Raw genomic sequence first — 20337 nt, 5'->3', positions numbered from 1 at the left:
AAATACCATAAAAGGGTATATAATATAGTATCTTTAACCCAATTCAAATGGGTTTGTCGTAAAAAACGGTTTAGTGTGTCGAAAAATATGAGAAAACAAGTCATAGCATATTGTGTTGAAAAAAAGTCAAAATATAGGCTTTTGCAAAAATATACAACTATGGTATTTTATTTTGAAATGTATCCAAAATAAATATCTGAGTAGTATCTGAAAAAAAATAAAAACATCATAGTATATATAAGTAAGACACATGTTTTTAGTCAAACATGTACAAAATAATTGTAGAGTAGGTCCAAAATATCCTTAAAAGTATATCATGTTGAAAAAATTCATAGTAAAGTATTTGAAAATAGAGCATGTGAAAAAAGACATAGTATATTAGGTAAAAAAAAGTCAAAGTTTAGTGTTTATACAAAAACTCATAGAACAGCATGAGATAAAACAATTAGAGTGTAGTTTGTCAGAAAACAATATCATAGTATAATATGTAAACAAATATCACACAAAAAAAAAAAAAAACTTTATACTAAAAATGAAAACACCTCTAAACTTCTCAGAAATCCCACACCTGTGCAGGCGTATCAGAGGCAGAGAGATATTCCTGTGACAAAGACGCACAACGACTGAATGGCTGTTCCCTTTCCCCTTCTTCTATATTGTTAGGTAACATAAAGGAACAAGTATAGTTCAAACTACTTTGTCCTGTCAAATTCTGCATTATGTTATTTAACTCATTTTGGTAGGAGATCCAATTGATGATTTCGGGGTATAGTCAAATGTGGATTATGTCCTTCCTGCCTTTACTCCATCCACCCTCTGTCTCTTTGTCCATTTCTTTGTCCTCGCCTACTTACGTGTCTCGTTCATGTCCACACACCTGTTGAACAGGCAGGGACATTTAGTTGCTAATGAGGGAACAAAGCCAACACAGTTTCAATGTGAGTTTTTATTCTTTATTTAATTTAAGAGCTCAAGACAGATGCAGACAACAAACATCCAGACAAAAACTTGAGTTCAAAAATAATTAGAGCACTAATTACAATTGGAACCCAACGTTATTATATTATCAATGAAAAAAAAGCATCCCTCCAAAACCTGTACCAATAGTAATAATTCAACACAGTCTGAATGCCTTTTAGTGTTAAAAAAAAGCCCAAAAACCTTTGTTTAACTAAAAAAGGTTAAGGTCAATGTTTTATTAAATTCAAATATATACATATAAATATATATATTTTACGTGTATATAAATATATCAAAATATAGTAATGACAATCAAATTAAATGTTGTGTCACATAAATTCTGACCAAAATGAAGTATTATCCAATTCAACATAATCTACCTCCTCCACCTCAGCGCCCGGCAGGACCTGGTATATCTGGAAGAAGCCGCTGTTACCCAAAAATAACCTAAGATCACTGATAAAGAGTTTGACTACTGCAGTATTGAAGTCTGATGCCAATTGTTTTATAATGGGAGACATTGAACAATAGTTAACCAATTCAATCCAATTTTCTCTCAATTTTGCAATGATTGTATCAGGGAACTCAGGGGGAAATTTGATTGAGTCAATGCATTTCAATCCACGTTCCAAATGCTGACTTTTCGTAAATCCTTCAGAACTGTTTGCAAACCCGCAAAGAGCACTGTGAGCAGACTTAAAGGCTATTTGTACGTCTCTGTCATCTTTAAACTTTTTGATATGAGGGATTATGGTCTTATTTTTTTGTTTTAATTTTTTTATGTCCAGTGCAAAGTGGATTTTCTGGTCAACATATGGATAAAGAGCACTGCTGGTACTTGAGATGTCAGAATACGAGAACCCTTTAAAGATATCTGGTCCCCTTAGTCCCCAAGGCTCTGAGAAGTACAGTATAGTCACAATGCCAAATTTCCTGTACCATTGATAGGCATTCTGATAAAGTTGAGTCATACAGTTACAATATTTATTTCCTCTCTTTAAACATGGACTATAATAGGTATATATAAAAATGTTTAGAACTTTGGCTCCATATTTCTTCAATAATCTATTGATTACTTCCAATAACATTTCCTCACTGTGTTTGGTCAATTTGGTGGAGGAGGCTGAATTGTTACGATGAACTGGATAAACAAGTTTAGTCTTAATTCTTTCACCATTTTTCATTAAAACTTCAGCATATGCATATTGATTATGGTGGTCCTTAAGACGGTGTTTTAAGAAAGATGTAGAAGTAGAAGGTCTACCGTCCAACGCTGCATCAACACTGAATCCAGGTTGTATCTTTGAAAAAAATGTCATGAATTTTGTAAAAAGCTTTTTGTCAGGAACATTTGTTTGTTGCTCAATATTATCCATGTAATGCTTAATATATGCTAGTGTAAAGGAAATCTGTCTCCTATTTAAAATGCTGAAGTTAAAGAGGCTGTCATTTGGTATAAGATTTGCAGCCAACACATTTAGTAAATATATACTATATAGTTGAATTGGACTTTGACTGATATTTGCTGTTGTTGATATCTTCGAATTAGAATCAATGGCAGAGTGATGATCTTCCAGATGCTGGTCTTCTTCCCTAAAAATAAATATAAAGGTTTTACTTTATTCACAGGACAAAACAATATGCTTAAGATTGTTATTTAACTTTTAGCACAACAATGCTGCATGTACTGAATTCATAAAGCATATTGTCAAAAGCTAACAGATTGTCAATGGCTGATTTAACTTAGTTAAGTGTACTAAAGGGCGATGTGTTGGATTGAAGATCTCTTCTTGTTGTGAATAGAAACAAACTATATATATATATATATATATATATATATATATAATGCTATATACTGGAGTTCAGTACAATAACACAGTCAGGATAAAACAACGAAATGATCAGTTGTGCAAGTTTACTTTCATGGGTTAATATTTTACATTGAGATCTGAAGAAGGTTTAGACAAAGATAAATAAAAGCAAGCTGTTAAATATCAAGTTGTGGTGACGTGTGTAGTCTTTTTCTGTAACTTGAATGCAGAGTGATCAATGTTAGAGAAAAATAAATATTGAATTTGGCTATGATCGACTCATTCGACCCACTGAAAGCTGTATTTTTACATTTACTTGACTCAGTTCCATGGGACCCAATACCTAGTAACTACTTCTTAACTAGTTTCAGTTAATACAGCATTTTATTTCTTAGACGATACCTTTGGAGTGTGGAGGGTTCTGGCTCGGTGGGAGGGGATGAAGACATCTCTTCACTCTCAGGCACTTGTGGATCTTGTTGTCTGCTTCTGTCCGTCTGAGTGGAGAAAACAAAATGTTACCATCTTCTGATGTTAAAGTCTTTATTGTCATTAGTGGAAAACACGTCTGTTAGGAACGGCTGAATGCTTTGCCTGTGGTATTGCTGCATGCACATTTGAGGTAGTGCTTCATTTTCTAAAGCTTCTTTTTCCATCCTGCATTTTAGCCTTTTGTTTGAACCCTGTATGTCAATAAGTAAAGCTGAGCAATACTCTTCAAATTGAAAATGTTCTGTAAAACTTCAAATGCTTTTTGTTTGTTTCTGGAATTAAATCAAATAAAAAGAGCCGTTTTCATTTTTTAACAATGACATGGAAAACGGAAACGGAAATGATCTTCTATTCAAATGTTTCTGTAAAGTTTGATAAGCTGTTACAGGAAAAGCATTTGATGGCAATGAAATGCTTAATTCTCAAGCTCTTCATCAGTGCTCATACAAATATGTATAAGAGTAGATAACCTAAGTAAAAATGAGAATTTAGGACATAAAATAGTGCAGAAGCTGAAGTAAATTAAAATAAATGTGCTAAACAGATGTTCAGTAACTTCAATATATATAAATAAAATAATGTAGAGTAACCTTACCTGTATGGGGAGAGGGTCTGAACCCCTCTGGAGAAACAAAGAGACAGAACAGTTGGGTGGTCAAACATTTAAAAGTAAAAGTTTGTATGGCTTTTTACGTTGTATTAGTTTTATGCTTTTCATAACAAAACTTTACAGGCCAGTTTTTCAAAGTTACACGGAGAATATACAAACAAAACACAATACATGTAGAGAAACAGAAAATGTATTGAAAGTGTTCTGACTCACCAGATTTGGGTCTGAGACCGGCCAAAGCAGGGGCTGGCAGTCGTCTTGTCCAACAGAAACATTTACATCAAACTGGTCGATTGGATTTAGGTCAGTGGGATCAATATCACCTTCGCTTATCAAACATGGACTATGATGGGTGTTTAAATCATTGTTTTTAACTTCAGTTGGACGTCTCTGCAAAGTTTCATTTATATTTTCACATAAGATCCTCTCCGTTTGTGTTGTGACATCGCTTTGTTGAACCTCATCGAACATCTGAATTCCACCACTTTTCATTTCTGCAGCATATTGATTACCCTGATCCTTAAGACGTCTTTTTAAGGAAGGTGGCATGGCCGATGTTTCTTCTATACCTAAGTTAAGTTTCATTTCTCGATTAATACTTGACTTTTTGTCAGAAACATTTATAGCTTCATTATTAATGGTGATTGGTATGAGATTTGCAGACGACATATTTTGTTTATTTGCTGTTGTTGACGTCCCTGAATTAGAATCAATGGCACAGGGACGATCTTCCGGATGCTGGTCTTCTTTCCTGGAAAACAAAAATATAAAGGTTTTACTTTATTCACAGGACAAAACAATATGCTTAAGATTGTTATTTAACTGTTTAGCACAAAAATAATGCATGTACTGAATTCATAAAGCATATTGTCAAAAGCTAACAGATTGTCAATGGCTGATTTAACTTAGTTAAGTGTGCTAAAGGGCGATGTGTTGGATTGAAGATCTCTTCTTGTTGTGAATAGAAACAAACTATATATATATATAATGCTATATACTGGAGTTCAGTACAATAACACAGTCAGGATAAAAAAACGAAATGATCAGTTGCGTAAGTTGACTTATGCATGTTTATATTTTGCATCGAGATCGGCAGAAGGTTTAGACAAAGATAAATAAAAACAAGCTGTTAAATATCAAGTTGTGGTGACGTGTTAAGTCTCTTTCTGTAACTTGAATGCAGAGTGATCAATGTTAGATGAAATAAATATTAAAGTTGGCTATGATCGACTCATTCGACCCACTGAAAGCTGTATTTTTACATTTACTTGACTCAATTCCATGGGACCCAATACCTAGTAACTACTACTTAACTAGTTTCAGTTAATACAGCATTTTATTTCTTAGACGATACCTTTGGAGTGAGGAGGGTTCTGGCTCGGTGGGAGGGGATGAAGACATCTCTTCACTCTCAGGCACTTGTGGATCTTCTAGTCTGCTTCTGTCCGTCTGAGTGGAGAAAACAAAATGTTACCATCTTCTGATGATAAAGTCTTTATTGTCATTAGTGGAAAACACGTCTGTTAGGAACGGCTGAATGCTTTGCCTGTGGTATTGCTGCATGCACATTTGAGGTAGTGCTTCATTTTCTAAAGCTTCTTTTTCCATCCTGCATTTTAGTTTCAGTTAAACAAAGACCAACCTACCGTATGCAGGCGCAACAGTCTCGCACAACACTGTGCTTTTGTTTGAGCCCTGTATGTCAACAAGTAAAGCTGAGCACAACTGTTCAAATTGAAAATGTTCAGTAAAAGTTAAAACTTTTTTTGTTTGTTTCTGGAATGAAATCAAATAAAAAGAGATGTGTCTCACTTGTCCAGTATATTAATACAATGCTGTTTTCATTTTTGTATCAACGGGTCACATGACATGGAAAACGAAAACGGAAATTATCTTCTATTAAAATTTTTCTGTAAAGTTTGATTAGCAGTTACAGGAAAAGCATTTGATGGCAATGAAATAGTTCTCAAGCTCTTCATCAGTGCTCAAACAAATATGTATAAGAGTAGACAACGTTATTAGAAATTTGAATTTAAGACATAAAATTAAGTAAAGTAAAATAAATGTGCTAAACAGATGTACAGTAATATCAATACATATATATATATAATAATGTAGAGTAACCATACCGGCATGGTGAGAAGGTCTGAACCCCTCTGGAGAAACAAAGAGACGGAACAGTTAGGTGGTAAAAAATGTAAAAGTAAAGGTCATGGCTAGTAATGGTTTTTTACATTGTATTAGTTTTATGCTTATCATAACAGAACTTTATAGGCCAGTTTTTCAAAGTAACACGGAGAGTATACAAACAAAACACAATACATGTAGATAAGCAGAAAATATATTGAAAATGTTCCGACTCACCAGATTTGGGTCTGAGACCAGCCAAAGCAGGGACTGGCGGTTGTCTTGTCCAACAGAAACATTTACATCAAACTGGTCGATTTGATTTAAGTTAGTGTTTATTTTAATATCACCTTCTGCCAGCCCCTGCTTTGGAACTATTTTACATTTTCCTTTTACTACTTCTCTTCTAATTTCTGTTACCGATTCGGTTTTGTAAGAATTACTTTTCATTTTTTTTCAAAGAAACTGTTTACAGTGGCTGCTTATAAACCCTCCCTTAGCCAATCGTTGTGGCCAATCTTTGTTCGCCATGCCCAGTTTGCTTACGTATGTGGTGTGGGAGCCTGATGTTTCTTATAGGTTTCACTTTCGTTTCTCTTCAAAAGGTGTGTAAAATGCATCCCAAGGGTCAAAGGCAAAGCAGACAATCGACATCAATTTAATTTATTTATTTATGTAAATGTGTTTCTCTTTCAAAGCACCCACTTAGTATGTTAACTTCCTGTCAGTAACTGATACAACTTAAAAAAGAAAATTACAAAAAAAATCCCAATATTTCAGAAAATATAAGGACTGTTTTCAGAGCTGGAAGAAGTACTCAGATTGTGTTTTTAATTAAAAGTAGAATAACCAGAGTGTAGGAATACTCTGCTACAAATAAAAGTCCTGCAGTCAAAATATTACTCAAGTAAAAGTACAAAAGTGTTAGCATCAAAATATACTTAAAGTACCCAAATTAAAAGTACTTAATATGCAGATTGGACCTTTTCAGAGTAATAAATGATACGTTTTTATTATAATAACCCTTATCAACGCTGGTAAAGGTGCAGCTAGTTTTAATGACTTTGTATGCTGCAGGAGAGCTGGATTTACTCCAGGTCTGATTTAAGAGTTATTATATTTCACATTATTTATCCAAATCTGTCAAGTAACTAAAGGTATTACATAAATGTAGTGGAGTAACAGTACAAGATTTACCTCTGAAGGAGCTAAACATGGAAATACTCAAGTAAAGTACAAGTACTTCACAATTGTACTTAAGTTCAGTACTTGAGTGAATGTACTTAGGTACTTTCCACCACTGACTGTTTTTACAACCAGGTCCAATTCAATTATATTCAAAATGTGTTACCTGTTGGGAAAATACTGAATGTACTCTTCTAATATCCGAGTAGTACATGATAAGAAAGGCCATACGTAGCTGTGTACATGAAAGGATGTATGATTACCTAGAAGAGCGTCAGGACACACTGTTTTAGACATATGATGCTATGTGACAACGATTAACATGATGATTCAGCCTCTATGGAGATAGACATACTGTATGATTGTCATGTTTATTGCTTACGTGGGTCTTAGCTAATCTGAACTAAACATTGAATACTGCTTTGAACTGGTATTCTGCATCTTGTGACTGTGACACATCCTCTCTTGTATATAAGTGATTTGAAGGACTCTGTTCTGGGAACTCTTTGTCCCACGCAGCTCTGTGTGTGATGACCACTTCCATTCTTGCAAGGATAATACATACATGTATCCTGATATTGAAGCTCAAGCCGGTGACGAGTGATATTTTCCTAACATTACCCTTACAACCTTTCATTAGTAATGTTATATTTATGAATGAAAACCAATAATGTAAAAGCATTTGAGTCTAAAGATGTGAATCAAAATAGACTATCTTCACGATCACTCTAATTATTTTCAATCCCTTTTCTTTTCCCACTTCCAGATCAAGCAGCTGACTAAATGAGGTTTGCTTCTTTAAACAAATAAATCAGATGTTGCCACAACAACTGTAAGCCAATCCTCTCTTTCCTGTTGTTGTGCTTGTCAATGTTGGATTTGATTAGATTTCATTATAGGGGGAATACATTAGTGACCAACTGCCACCTGGGGAATCTCACCCCAAATACCAATACACTTAATCAACAAATAATTGATTTTGGGTGAAGTAACTCCAGTAAATACTACATTCTTTCTCCTTCCTCACTTCAATTGGCCCCCTTTTGTGTCTTCTGGGTTACTCCTGAATGGTTCTGGTTTAAAAAAGAACTCTCAAGTCAGGGTCCTCATCTGCACTTGACCATGATAGAAATCCTGAGTTGTTGTTTTTGGTGATCACCAGTTGGCTTTAAGTTTACTGGGCCTGAGTTTTTTTTCTTTTTAACTGAGCGGAAAGAAGTTGGTTGAAACATCCTCATTGCTGTTTCACACGTAAAGATCGCCACTTATAACTACAGCTCTGCTCACCCCCCATGTCCTAGCTTATGCAATTGTCTTGCTTTACTGGAGGACTTTGATCAAAACTGTTTTGGTTCTCTATTTTAACTTCTTGCATATTGGGCATCTCAGCTTGTGGAAGAGTTCAGCTTCCCTGCAGCGGCCTGTTTACCTCCTGAGTGAGTCTGACTCTGCTAAGTTAACGCCTCGCTCTCAGCAACTTGCTTCCTCACTGCTTTAATGTGACTTTCATCTCGTACAGTACTGCTGACGGAGTGGTTTGTTTAGTGTCGGCTTAGTTATCCTGCATATAGACTCCACCCTGTTATTTAACACACTTCTGTTCTTTTGGTCATAAGATGTTGGTAAAAAGTATGTTTGGTTGTACATAACCAGGCCTCTTAGGATAAAGCTATAACCCCCGTTCAATACATAGTCATGTGAGCAACATCTGCTTTCATCACAGTTGAGGTGTGTGTATTGTTTGTGTTCAAGAAAGTCACAGAGTAGCTCTGCACTTTCCCCCTCCTTTCCCCCAGCTGCGTGGTGACACTCTGCCTCGTTGTAATATGTATATAATAACCAGGATTAAGCAAAGCAATATGGAAATAATTGAACCACAATTAGCATCAGGAGACAGAGGAATTTGTTTCTAATCCCCGTGCTGTTGTTCCAGATGTGGAGGAAGTGTCAGACCAGGCTCCAGGTGTTTCTCAACATACTGGACTTGTGTTCTGTGGTGGGCTCTTCTGGTGGCCAGCCACTGCCTTTATGGTGGTTTCTTCCAAGAGCTCTAATGAGAGATTTAAAAGCATGATACTACTTCTGCACTCAGCACTGCTGTCTGCGGAGTAACACTAGTTTGAACCCCTAGGGGGAGACAAACCCCACCTCGACTGCGGGCAGAGTTAATAAATAAGATGTGAACACAATGTAAATAATAATCTTCACTGTAGAAACAGTATAAGCTTGCTTGCCTTACTCATTCTCTGGGCTTAAACACATTTAATGTTTTAATAATTTGTTTGCTTTTTTAAATTCTTACTCTTGACCAATCTTATGTTTTGAAACCTGAAGAAGCTGGAACTGGACTTCTGGTGTTAGACGTCTCGATTTTTGTATTTAATTTTTCTATATTTAACATGTTATTTTGTATTTTCTCGTTAATTTTAACTTCTCTTCCTCACAAAGTATGAAATAACAGACTCAGTATAAACTGATGTTTGCACATATCGTGCTAAGTACTCTACTCAGATCAGTTCTTACGTATTTAGGACCAACACATGTTTACAACATACAAAAGACATGATTTCTTATCAGGATTCAACCCTTTGTTTTGATCTTGTGTCCATGCCATTTGCAGAAATGTGTTAATTTATTTCCTCTGTTTTAAATCAATCCTGTAAACAGGTATTTTTATTTGTATATGGTTTGTGCCAATTCTTAAAGCTCCATGTGAAAAATAATTACAATGTGTGCTGAGACAATGGTATCTGACAAGGTCATGTATCAGTAATGAAACTACTAATAAAGGAAATCAAATCAGAGGGTCACTATCTTTTGTGCTGTTGAAAACAATCCCTGTGTAGCTGGAGGAAGGAGCAACCTCCATATATCTTGTTTTATTTAAAAAACTAAATTAAACAATCAAATAAATACGACTTTTGTTATGCTCTGATTTTGCGCTGTTGTTGCGCTGAAGTGAAAGCAGCTGGAGGATGACTTGGTTCTGAAAAAAGGCATAGTCATAGTACAGGTATCTTTACTTCAAAAAACACAGGATAGTAACTCAAAAGTATAGAAAATCATTGTGTAGTATTTTCTAAAACTATAAAATACCATAAAAGGGTATATAATATAGTATCTTTAACCCAATTCAAATGGGTTTGTCGTAAAAAACGGTTTAGTGTGTCGAAAAATATGAGAAAACAAGTCATAGCATATTGTGTTGAAAAAAAGTCAAAATATAGGCTTTTGCAAAAATATACAACTATGGTATTTTATTTTGAAATGTATCCAAAATAAATATCTGAGTAGTATCTGAAAAAAAATGTGTCTAAAAATATCTTGAAAATCAAGCCGGTTCGACGAAAAAAGTCAAAGCCATATATACTGTGGAAAAATATCATAAAATAATTCAAAGTGTGTTTTTGCGGAAAAAAAAAAATGTATGTAGTACAATGTCATAGAATATCATAGTATAGTATGCTGTGAACTTAATAAAAAATCATACTATACTATGATCATACATCACATTTTTCAACATACTATACTATTATAGTATGTTGGAAAAAGGAAAGTCTAAGTATAGTATGTGGAAAGATATCATAGAAAACGTTACTGTCGTGTTTCATAAGATATCTGAGAAAAGGTCATAGCATGACTTTCTATTTAGCTGACGCTTTTATCCAAAGCGACGTGCAATAATAGCAAATTGTATAATATATATATTTTAAAACATCATAGTATATAAAAAAAATATAGGCTTTTGCAAAAATATACAACTATGGTATTTTATTTTGAAATGTATCCAAAATAAATATCTGAGTAGTATCTGAAAAAAAATAAAAACATCATAGTATATATAAGTAAGACACATGTTTTTAGTCAAACATGTACAAAATAATTGTAGAGTAGGTCCAAAATATCCTTAAAAGTATATCATGTTGAAAAAATTCATAGTAAAGTATTTGAAAATAGAGCATGTGAAAAAAGACATAGTATATTAGGTAAAAAAAAGTCAAAGTTTAGTGTTTATACAAAAACTCATAGAGCAGCATGAGATAAAACAATTAGAGTGTAGTTTGTCAGAAAACAATATCATAGTATAATATGTAAACAAATATCACACAAAAAAAAACAACAACTTTATACTAAAAATGAAAACACCTCTAAACTTCTCAGAAATCCCACACCTGTGCAGGCGTATTAGAGGCAGAGAGATATTCCTGTGACAAAGACGCACAACGACTGAATGGCTGTTCCCTTTCCCCTTCTTCTATATTGTTAGGTAACATAAAGGAACAAGTATAGTTCAAACTACTTTGTCCTGTCAAATTCTGCATTATGTTATTTAACTCATTTTGGTAGGAGATCCAGTTGATGATTTCGGGTATAGTCAAATGTGGATTATGTCCTTCCTGCCTTTACTCCATCCACCCTCTATCTCTTTGTCCATTTCTTTGTCCTCGCCTACTTACGTGTCTCGCTCATGTCCACACACCTGTTGAACAGGCAGGGACATTTAGTTGCTAATGAGGGAACAGAGCCAACACAGTTTCAATGTGAGTTTTTATTATTTATTTTATTTAAGAGCTCAGGACAGATGCAGACAACAAACATCCAGACAAACACTTGAGTTCAAAAATAATTAGAGCACTAATTACAATTAAAAATAACTATCGAAAGGTTAAGGTCAATGTTTTGTCAAATTCAAATATATATATTTTTTACATATATATAAATATATCAAAATATAGTAATGACAATAAAATAAAATGTCGTGTCACATACATTCTGACCAAAATGAAGTATCATTCAATTCAACATAATCTCCCTCCTCCACCTCAGCGCCCGGCGGGACCGGGTAAATCTGTAAGAAGCCGCTGTCACCCAAAAAGGGTTTGACTATTGCATTGTTGTAGACTGATGTCAATTTTTTTATAATGGGAGACATTGAACAATCGTTAACCAATTCAATCCAATTCTTTTTCAAATCGTCAATGATGTCTTTATGGACCTTTTCAGGAAATTGGAGTGAGTCTATGTATTTCAATCCATGCTTCAAATGCTGACTTTTCAGAAATCCTTCAGAATTATCTCTCAACCCGCGAAGATGTTTGTGAGCAGACAAAAGGTCTTCCCTTAGTTGCTTTTTGAGTACATCTTCAACTTCTTTAATAAAAGAAAATACTTTGCTTGTTTTTAATTCTTTTGTGCACAGTGTAAAGCAGATTTCCTGGTCATCATATGGATAAAGAGCACTGCTGGTACTTGAGATTTCAGAATACTTTAAATCTTTAAAGATATGTGGTCCACTTAGTCCCCAAGGCTCTGAGAAGTACAGTTCAGTCACAATGCCAAATTTCCTGTACCATTGTAAGGCATTCTGATAAAGTTGAGTCATACAGTTACAATATTTCTTTCCTCTCTTTAAACATGGACTATAATAGGTATATATACAAATGTATAGAACTTTGGCTCCATATTCCTGCAATAATTTATTAATTTCTTTAAATAAGATTTCCTCACTGTGTTTGGTAAATTCGGTGAAGGAGGCTGAATTGTTACGATGATCTGGATAAACAGGTTTAGAATTCATTATTTTACCATTTCTAAGTACAACAACAGCAATTGCACGTTGTTTATGGGGATCCTTAGGACGGTGTTTTAGGAAATATGGCATGGGTCTACACGCTACATCAATACCAGGTTGTATCTCTGAAAAATACTTCATGAATTTTGTAAAAAGCTTTTCTTCAGGAACATTTGTTTGTTGCTCAATATTATCCATGTAATGCTTAATATGTTTTAGTGTAAACAAAATCCGTTTTAAAAAGCTGAAGTTAAAGAGGCTGTCATTTGGTATAAGATTTGCAGCCAACACATATAGTAATTCTCTATATATACTATATAGTTCAATTGGACTTTGACTGATATTTGCTGTTGTTGATATCTTTGAATTATTATCAATGGCAAGGGGACGATCTTCCTGATGCTGGTCTTCTTCCCTAAAAATAAATATAAAGGTTTTACTTTATTCACAGGACAAAACAATATGCTTAAGATTGTTATTTAACTTTTAGCACAACAATGCTGCATGTACTGAATTCATAAAGCATATTGTCAAAAGCTAACAGATTGTCAATGGCTGATTTAACTTTGTTAAGTGTGCTAAAGGGCGATGTGTTGGATTGAAGATCTCTTCTTGTTGTGAATAGAAACAAACTATATATATATATAATGCTATATACTGGGGTTCAGTACAATAACACAGTGAGGAGAAAAAAACGGAATGATGAGTTGCGTAAGTTTACTTTCACATGTTTATATTTTATATTGAGATCTGAAGAAGGTTTAGACAAAGATAAATAAAAACAAGCTGTTGAATATCAAGTTGTGGTGACGTGTTAAGTCTCTTTCTGTAACTTGAATGCAGACTGATCAATGTTAGAGAAAAATAAATATTAAAGTTGGCTATGATCGACTCATTCGACCCACTGAAAGCTGTATTTTTACATTTACTTGACTCAGTTCCATGGGACCCAATACCTAGTAACTACTACTTAACTAGTTTCAGTTAATACAGCATTTTATTTCTTAGACGATACCTTTGGAGTGAGGAGGGTTCTGGCTCGGTGGGAGGGGATGAAGACATCTCTCCACTCTCAGGCACTTGTGGATCTTGTTGTCTGCTTCTGTCCGTCTGAGTGGAGAAAACAAAATGTTACCATCTTCTGATGTTAAAGTCTTTATTGTCATTAGTGGAAAACACGTCTGTTAGGAACGGCTGAATGCTTTGCCTGTGGTATTGCTGCATGCACATTTGAGGTAGTGCTTCATTTTCTAAAGCTTCTTTTTCCATCCTGCATTTTAGCCTTTTGTTTGAACCCTGTATGTCAAAAAGTAAAGCTGAGCAATACTCTTCAAAATGAAAATGTTCTGTAAAACTTCAAATGCTTTTTGTTTGTTTCTGGAATTAAATCAAATAAAAAGAGCCGTTTTCATTTTTTATCAATGGGTCACATGACATGGAAAACGGAAACGGAAATGATCTTCTATTCAAATGTTTCTGTAAAGTTTGATAAGCAGTTACAGGAAAAGCATTTGATGAATGAAATGCTTAGTTCTCAAGCTCTTCATCAGTGCTCAAACAAATATGTATAAGAGTAGACAACCTAAGTAAAAATGAGAATTTAGGACATAAAATAGTGCAGAGGCTGAAGTAAATTAAAATAAATGTGCTAAACAGATGTTCAGTAACTTCAATATATATAAATAAAATAATGTGGAGTAACCTTACCTGCATGGGGAGAGGGTCTGAACCCCTCTGGAGAAACAAAGAGACAGAACAGTTGGGTGGTAAAAAATGTCAAAGTAAAAGTTTGTATGGCTTTTTACGTTGTATTAGTTTTATGCTTATCATAACAAAACTTTACAGGCCAGTTTTTCAAAGTTACACGGAGAATATACAAACAAAACACAATACATGTAGAGAAACAGAAAATGTATTGAAAGTGTTCTGACTCACCAGATTTGGGTCTGAGACCGGCCAAAGCAGGGACTGGCAGTCGTCTTGTCCAATAGAAACATTTAAATCAAACTGGTCGATTGGATTTAGGTCAGTGGGATCAATATCAGCTTCGCTTATCAAACATGGACTATGATGGGTGTTTAAATCATTGTTTTTAACTTCAGTTGGACGTCTCTGCAAAGTTTCATTTATATTTTCACATAAGATCCTCTCCGTTTGTGTTGCGACATCGCTTTGTTGAACCTCATCGAACATCTGAATTCCACCACTTTTCATTTCTGCAGCATATTGATTACCCTGATCCTTAAGACGTCTTTTTAAGGAAGGTGGCATGGCCGATGTTTCTTCTATACCTAAGTTACGTTTCATTTCTCGATTAATACTTGACTTTTTGTCAGAAACATTTATAGCTTCATTATTCATGGTGATTGGTATGAGATTTGCAGACGACATATTTTGTTTATTTGCTGTTGTTGACGTCCCTGAATTAGAATCAATGGCACAGGGACGATCTTCCGGATGCTCGTCTTCTTCCCTGGAAAATAAATATAAAGGTTTTACTTTATTCACAGGACAAAACAATATGCTTAAGATTGTTATTTAACTGTTTAGCACAAAAATGCTGCATGTACTGAATTCATAAAGCATATTGTCAAAAGCTAACAGATTGTCAATGGCTGATTTAACTTTGTTAAGTGTGCTAAAGGGCGATGTGTTGGATTGAAGATCTCTTCTTGTTGTGAATAGAAACAAACTATATATATATATAATGCTATATACTGGAGTTCAGTACAATTACACAGCTAGGAGAAAAAAACGAAATGATCAGTTGCATAAGTTTACTTTCACATGTTTATATTTTACATTGAGATCTGAAGAAGGTTTAGACAAAGATAAATAAAAACAAGCTGTTAAATATCAAGTTGTGGTGACGTGTTAAGTCTCTTTCTGTAACTTGAATGCAGACTGATCAATGTTAGATGAAATAAATATTAAAGTTGGCTATGATCGACTCATTCGACCCACTGAAAGCTGTAATTTTACATTTACTTGACTCAGTTTCATGGGACCCAATACCTAGTAACTACTACTTAACTAGTTTCAGTTAATACAGCATTTTATTTCTTAGACGATACCTTTGGGGTGAGGAGGGTTCTGGCTCGGTGGGAGGGGATGAAGACATCTCTTCACTCTCAGGCACTTGTGGATCTTGTTGTCTGCTTCTGTCCGTCTGAGTGGAGAAAACAAAATGTTACCATCTTCTGATGATAAAGTCTTTATTGTCATTAGTGGAAAACATGTCTGTTAGGAACGGCTGAATGCTTTGCCTGTGGTATTGCTGCATGCACATTTGAGGTAGTGCTTCATTTTCTAAAGCTTCTTTTTCCATCCTGCATTTTAGTTTCAGTTAAACAAAGACCAACCTACTGTATGCAGGCGCATAAGTCTCACACAACACTGTGCTTTTGTTTGAGCCCTGTATGTCAACAAGTAAAGCTGAGCAATACTGTTCAAATTGAAAATGTTCAGTAAAAGTTTTTTTTTAAAAGTTTTGTTTCTGGAATGAAATCAAATAAAAAGAGATGTGTCTCACTTGTCCAGTATATTAATACAATGCTGTTTTCATTTTGTATCAACAGGTCACATGGCATGAAAAATGGAAACGGAAATTATCTTCTATTCAAATGTTTCTGTAAAGTTTGATAAGCAGTTACAGGAAAAGCATTTGATGGCAATGAAATGCTTAGTTCTCAAGCTCTTCCCATCAGTGCTCAAACAAATATGTATAATAGTAGATAACATAAGTAAACATTTGAATTTAAGACATAAAATAGTGCAGAGGCTTAAGTAAATTAAAATAAATCTGCTAAACAGATGTACAGTAATTTCAAAATATATATATATATAAAAATAAAATAATGTTGAGTAACCTTACCTGCATGGTGAGAGGGTCTAAACTCCTCTGGAGAAACAAAGAGACAGAACAGTCAGGTGGAACAAATGTAAAAGTAAAAGTAATGGCTAGAAATGGCTTTTTGCGTTTGATTAGTTTTAGGCTTATCATAACAGAACTTTATAGGCCAGTTTTTCAAAGTTACACGGAGAATATACAAACAAAACACAATACATATAGACAGGGGCGGATCTAGAAAAATGTTCATGGGGTGGCAAGAGGGTGGCAGGAGATTTTGAGGGGTTTCATCCCTGGCAGAAGTATATTCTGATTTAATCGCAGTCATATCAATCAATGTTGACTTGGAAAGCCACAATATTAATATTTTAACTCAATAACATTAGGTGACATTTTTGTGGCACATCAGTAAAGCCTTAAAAATAAATATATAAGGTGGCAGACATCATTGAATGAATTTTAACTGAATGAGTTGGTTTCACTCTTAGACCAGCAGGGGTACCAAATCTATGCAGACTGCTGCAATAAGTACATTAATTAACTGTCTCATCGATGTTTGTCTGAATGAATATGATCATATTAACAATCATATTATTCCTATCAGCTGTCAATCCCTTTTATGATTCACATATTCAGTGTTATTATTGAATAAACTATATTTTTTGGAGGAGTTAATGATGAACGTTCCTCAAGATGCTTGCTCACCCTCCTTCAAATTTGAAAGACAACTAATTACTATCATAATTCAAAAGATTTAAAGGAACAGTTCAGCGCCCCACGACTTTACAAACAGTTACAACCTTGACTTTACATCAGAAAGAACAAACATTAAAGAAGTGACTAACTGCATCAGTTAGGGTTACAAAACGTGTATTCAGCTAAAACATACATCGCTGCAGTTATTATCCAGTGGAAAGCACTTACCTACTGGCCTAGTTAAGTCAAAGTGGTTACTTTTTTTTGGCTGGGCAGTGAAGTTTTACGTCTTGTTTGACTTTCTCAGGACTTAAAACTGTTTTTTGGGGGCAGACCCCCACAAAGAAAAAATATATATTTACACACGTAAGGTCATCATCTTAACAGTTTATTATGCTCATCGAGTCATCCGTGAAAAGAGCATCAAGTTGGCATGCCTATAACAACTGAATGTGGCGATTACCATCTTGTTCAGCAAAACGCCTCACAAACTTATTAAGATTTAAAGCTATGGTGCATTTTGATTCAATGCTGAGTACAGCATGAAGAACCTATTGAGGATTACAAAACTAATGTCACAACAGGACTTAGAAAAGCTTGTCCATGCTTTTATTTTCAGTAGACTTGACTGCTGCAATAGTGTATTCACAGGGCTGACAACAAAATCCATCAGAAAGATGCAGCTGATTCAGAACGCTGCTGCACGTGTCCTCACTAACACTAAAAGAGTGGATCACATCAGTCCGGTTCTGAAATCTTTACACTGGCTTCCAGTCGGCCAAATAATTGATTTTAAAATATTATTGCTAGTTTTTAAATCATTACATGGTTTAGGACCAAAGTATATTGTTGAACTCCTGCATAATTACGAGCCATCAAGGTGCCTCAGCTCTTCTGGGACGGGTCTGCTATCGGTTCCGAGAGTAAAAACAAAACATGGAGAGGCAACATTCAGCTATTATGCTCCGACAATCTGGAACAAACTACCCAAATCATGCACGTCCGCAGAAACGCTTACTATTTTCAAATGGAGACTAAAAACATATCTCTTTGGCTGCTTTTAATTGAGCTGCTCATATTCGCACTACAGTATGCCTTTTAAACATGTATTGTATACCCGTGGTGTTTATTTGTATTATTTTATTATCTTTGTTTTGTAATGTCTGTCGTAAAATGCCATTATATATGTGTTTTTACTGTATGTATTCCTAAAAAGTATTTTAATTTGTTTTGTAAAGTACTTTGAATTGTCGCGTACAGAAAAGTGCTATATAGATAAACTTGCCTTGCAGCCAAACCTGACATGCTCTTCTCTGTCACTGTAGACCCGCAAATACCTCATTCCTTCCGTCTACTTGGATCCGAAATGCTTCTCGTTTTGCGCTGTCCCCCCGTTCAAATGAAATCGCCGCCAATCATATTTCCAGGCTCGCGCCAGGGCCGGGGGAGGGGTTACAAGGCTCGCGTCTTGTGCTGCATTCACTTGCACTCGGACATTAGAGCTTTTCTCTCATAAATTTCCGATGAGCCACAACTTTTCTTTCAAAACAAAGCTGCCAACTGGGGTGGCAGCTGGGGTGGCAAGGCATTTGTCTGAGGTGGCAGCTGCCACCCCGTGCCACCCCGTAGAACCGCCACTGCTTATAGAGAAAAAGAAAATGTATTGAAAATGTTCTGACTCACCAGATTTGAGATTTTTCAGATCCCAAGCAGGGGCTGGCGGTTGTCTTGTCCAACAGAAAAATGCAACTGGTCGATTGGATTTAAGTCAGTGTTTATTTTAATATCACCTTTGGAAATGTTTCTAATTTTCCTTTTACTCCTTCTCTTCTTTTTTCAGAACGGGTCTTGTATTTACTATCCATTAGTTTTCAAAGAAACTGTATGAAGTGGCTGCTTATAAACCCTCCCTTAGCCAATCGTTGTGGCCAATCTTTGGTCGCCATGCCCAGTTTGCTTACGTATGCAGATGCGTGGGAGCCGGATGTTTCTTATAGGTTTCACTTTCGTTTTTCTTCAAAAGTTGTGGACAATGAAAAGTTTCCTGCATCCCAAGGGGCAAAGGCAAAGCAGACAATCGACATACCGTACATTTAATTTATTTATTTATGTAAATGTATTTCTCCTTCAAAGCACTCACTTAGTATGTTAACTTCCTGCCAGTAATTGATACAACTTGTTTTCAGAGCTGGAAGAAGTACTCAGATTGTGTTTTTAATTAAAAGTAGAAGAACCAGAGTTTAGGAATACTCTGTTACAAATAAAAGTCCTGCATTCAAAATGTTATTCAAGTAAAAGTACAAAAATGTTAGCATCCAAATATACTTAAGTATCAAAAGTAAAAGTACTTTAGATTTGCCAATTTCAGAGTAATAAATGATATGTTTTTATTATAATAACCCTTATCCTTAATAACTGACCGATCTGTTTGGTATTTAGAGTCAAACACTTCAGAGACATGTTTTGTGTATATCTGAGACCTATAATATATTGATGAAAAACAGAATAGGGGACCTTTAAGTGTTGATTATATTTCACATTATTAATCCAAATCTGTCAAGTAACTAAAGGTATTGAATAAGTGTAGTGGAGTAAAAGTACAAGATTTCTGGGGTCGGCAACCCCTGGCGGCACGCGTGCCAGCATTGGCATGCGGCACCGTAACCAGTGGCACACTATGAATAAGTGGAATAAGTGTGCAAAAATATTTAAATTGTATTTTGGGATCCTGAACGAGACCGCCGCCAGAGCGCGTCTCCCCGTGACCTGCAAAAGGAAGCCATGCACGCAACGCAGCCCCGCTCTCTTTAACTCCAGGTGACTTTCTGCCGCTTTCCTCCGTGGTGCAGTGCTGATCGTTTCACCACGGAGGAAAGCACTTCATTAATTGCAGTACCCATAAGGAACTCTACAAATGCCGCAGTTTTTTGCGTGGCTGTGTATTTAGTTGAAAGCCCAGGGGCGATCTGCGCATCCCTCATCGAAATAATATGCTACAAAGGGGCGGACTGGCCATCTGTGTGTTGAACTTTCC

The 20337-nt window shown here is 35.3% G+C and overlaps 1 protein-coding gene and 2 long non-coding RNA genes across 3 annotated transcripts; all 3 read right to left on the bottom strand.

Moving 5' to 3' along the window:
- Positions 1–846: 846 nt before the first annotated feature.
- On the bottom strand, positions 847–6438 carry LOC307033023 (uncharacterized protein; the record flags this gene model as incomplete). Its single annotated transcript, XM_079671293.1, has 7 exons — positions 6238–6438; positions 6003–6029; positions 5228–5322; positions 4087–4624; positions 3859–3885; positions 3174–3268; positions 847–877 (listed from the first exon to the last, which is right to left on the bottom strand). Exons 2-7 carry the CDS (start codon positions 6006–6008, stop codon positions 847–849), a joined length of 792 nt encoding a protein of 263 aa, XP_079527419.1. The 5' UTR covers positions 6009–6029; positions 6238–6438.
- A 5281-nt stretch (positions 6439–11719) lies between these two features.
- On the bottom strand, positions 11720–13860 carry LOC307033709. Its single transcript, XR_013806627.1, has 2 exons — positions 13773–13860; positions 11720–13172 (listed from the first exon to the last, which is right to left on the bottom strand). It is a non-coding gene; the product is annotated as an uncharacterized lncRNA (long non-coding RNA).
- A 484-nt stretch (positions 13861–14344) lies between these two features.
- LOC307033707 lies at positions 14345–19153 on the bottom strand. Its single transcript, XR_013806625.1, has 4 exons — positions 18987–19153; positions 16632–16658; positions 15832–15926; positions 14345–15230 (listed from the first exon to the last, which is right to left on the bottom strand). It is a non-coding gene; the product is annotated as an uncharacterized lncRNA (long non-coding RNA).
- Positions 19154–20337: the final 1184 nt, after the last annotated feature.

Source organism: Notothenia rossii (assembly GCF_949606895.1).
Source record: "Notothenia rossii genome assembly, chromosome: 3".
In the NCBI taxonomy this organism is placed as follows: Eukaryota; Metazoa; Chordata; class Actinopteri; order Perciformes; family Nototheniidae; genus Notothenia; species Notothenia rossii.
Note: the sequence above shows the minus strand (reverse complement) of the source record. Positions and strands in the feature narration are given on the sequence as shown.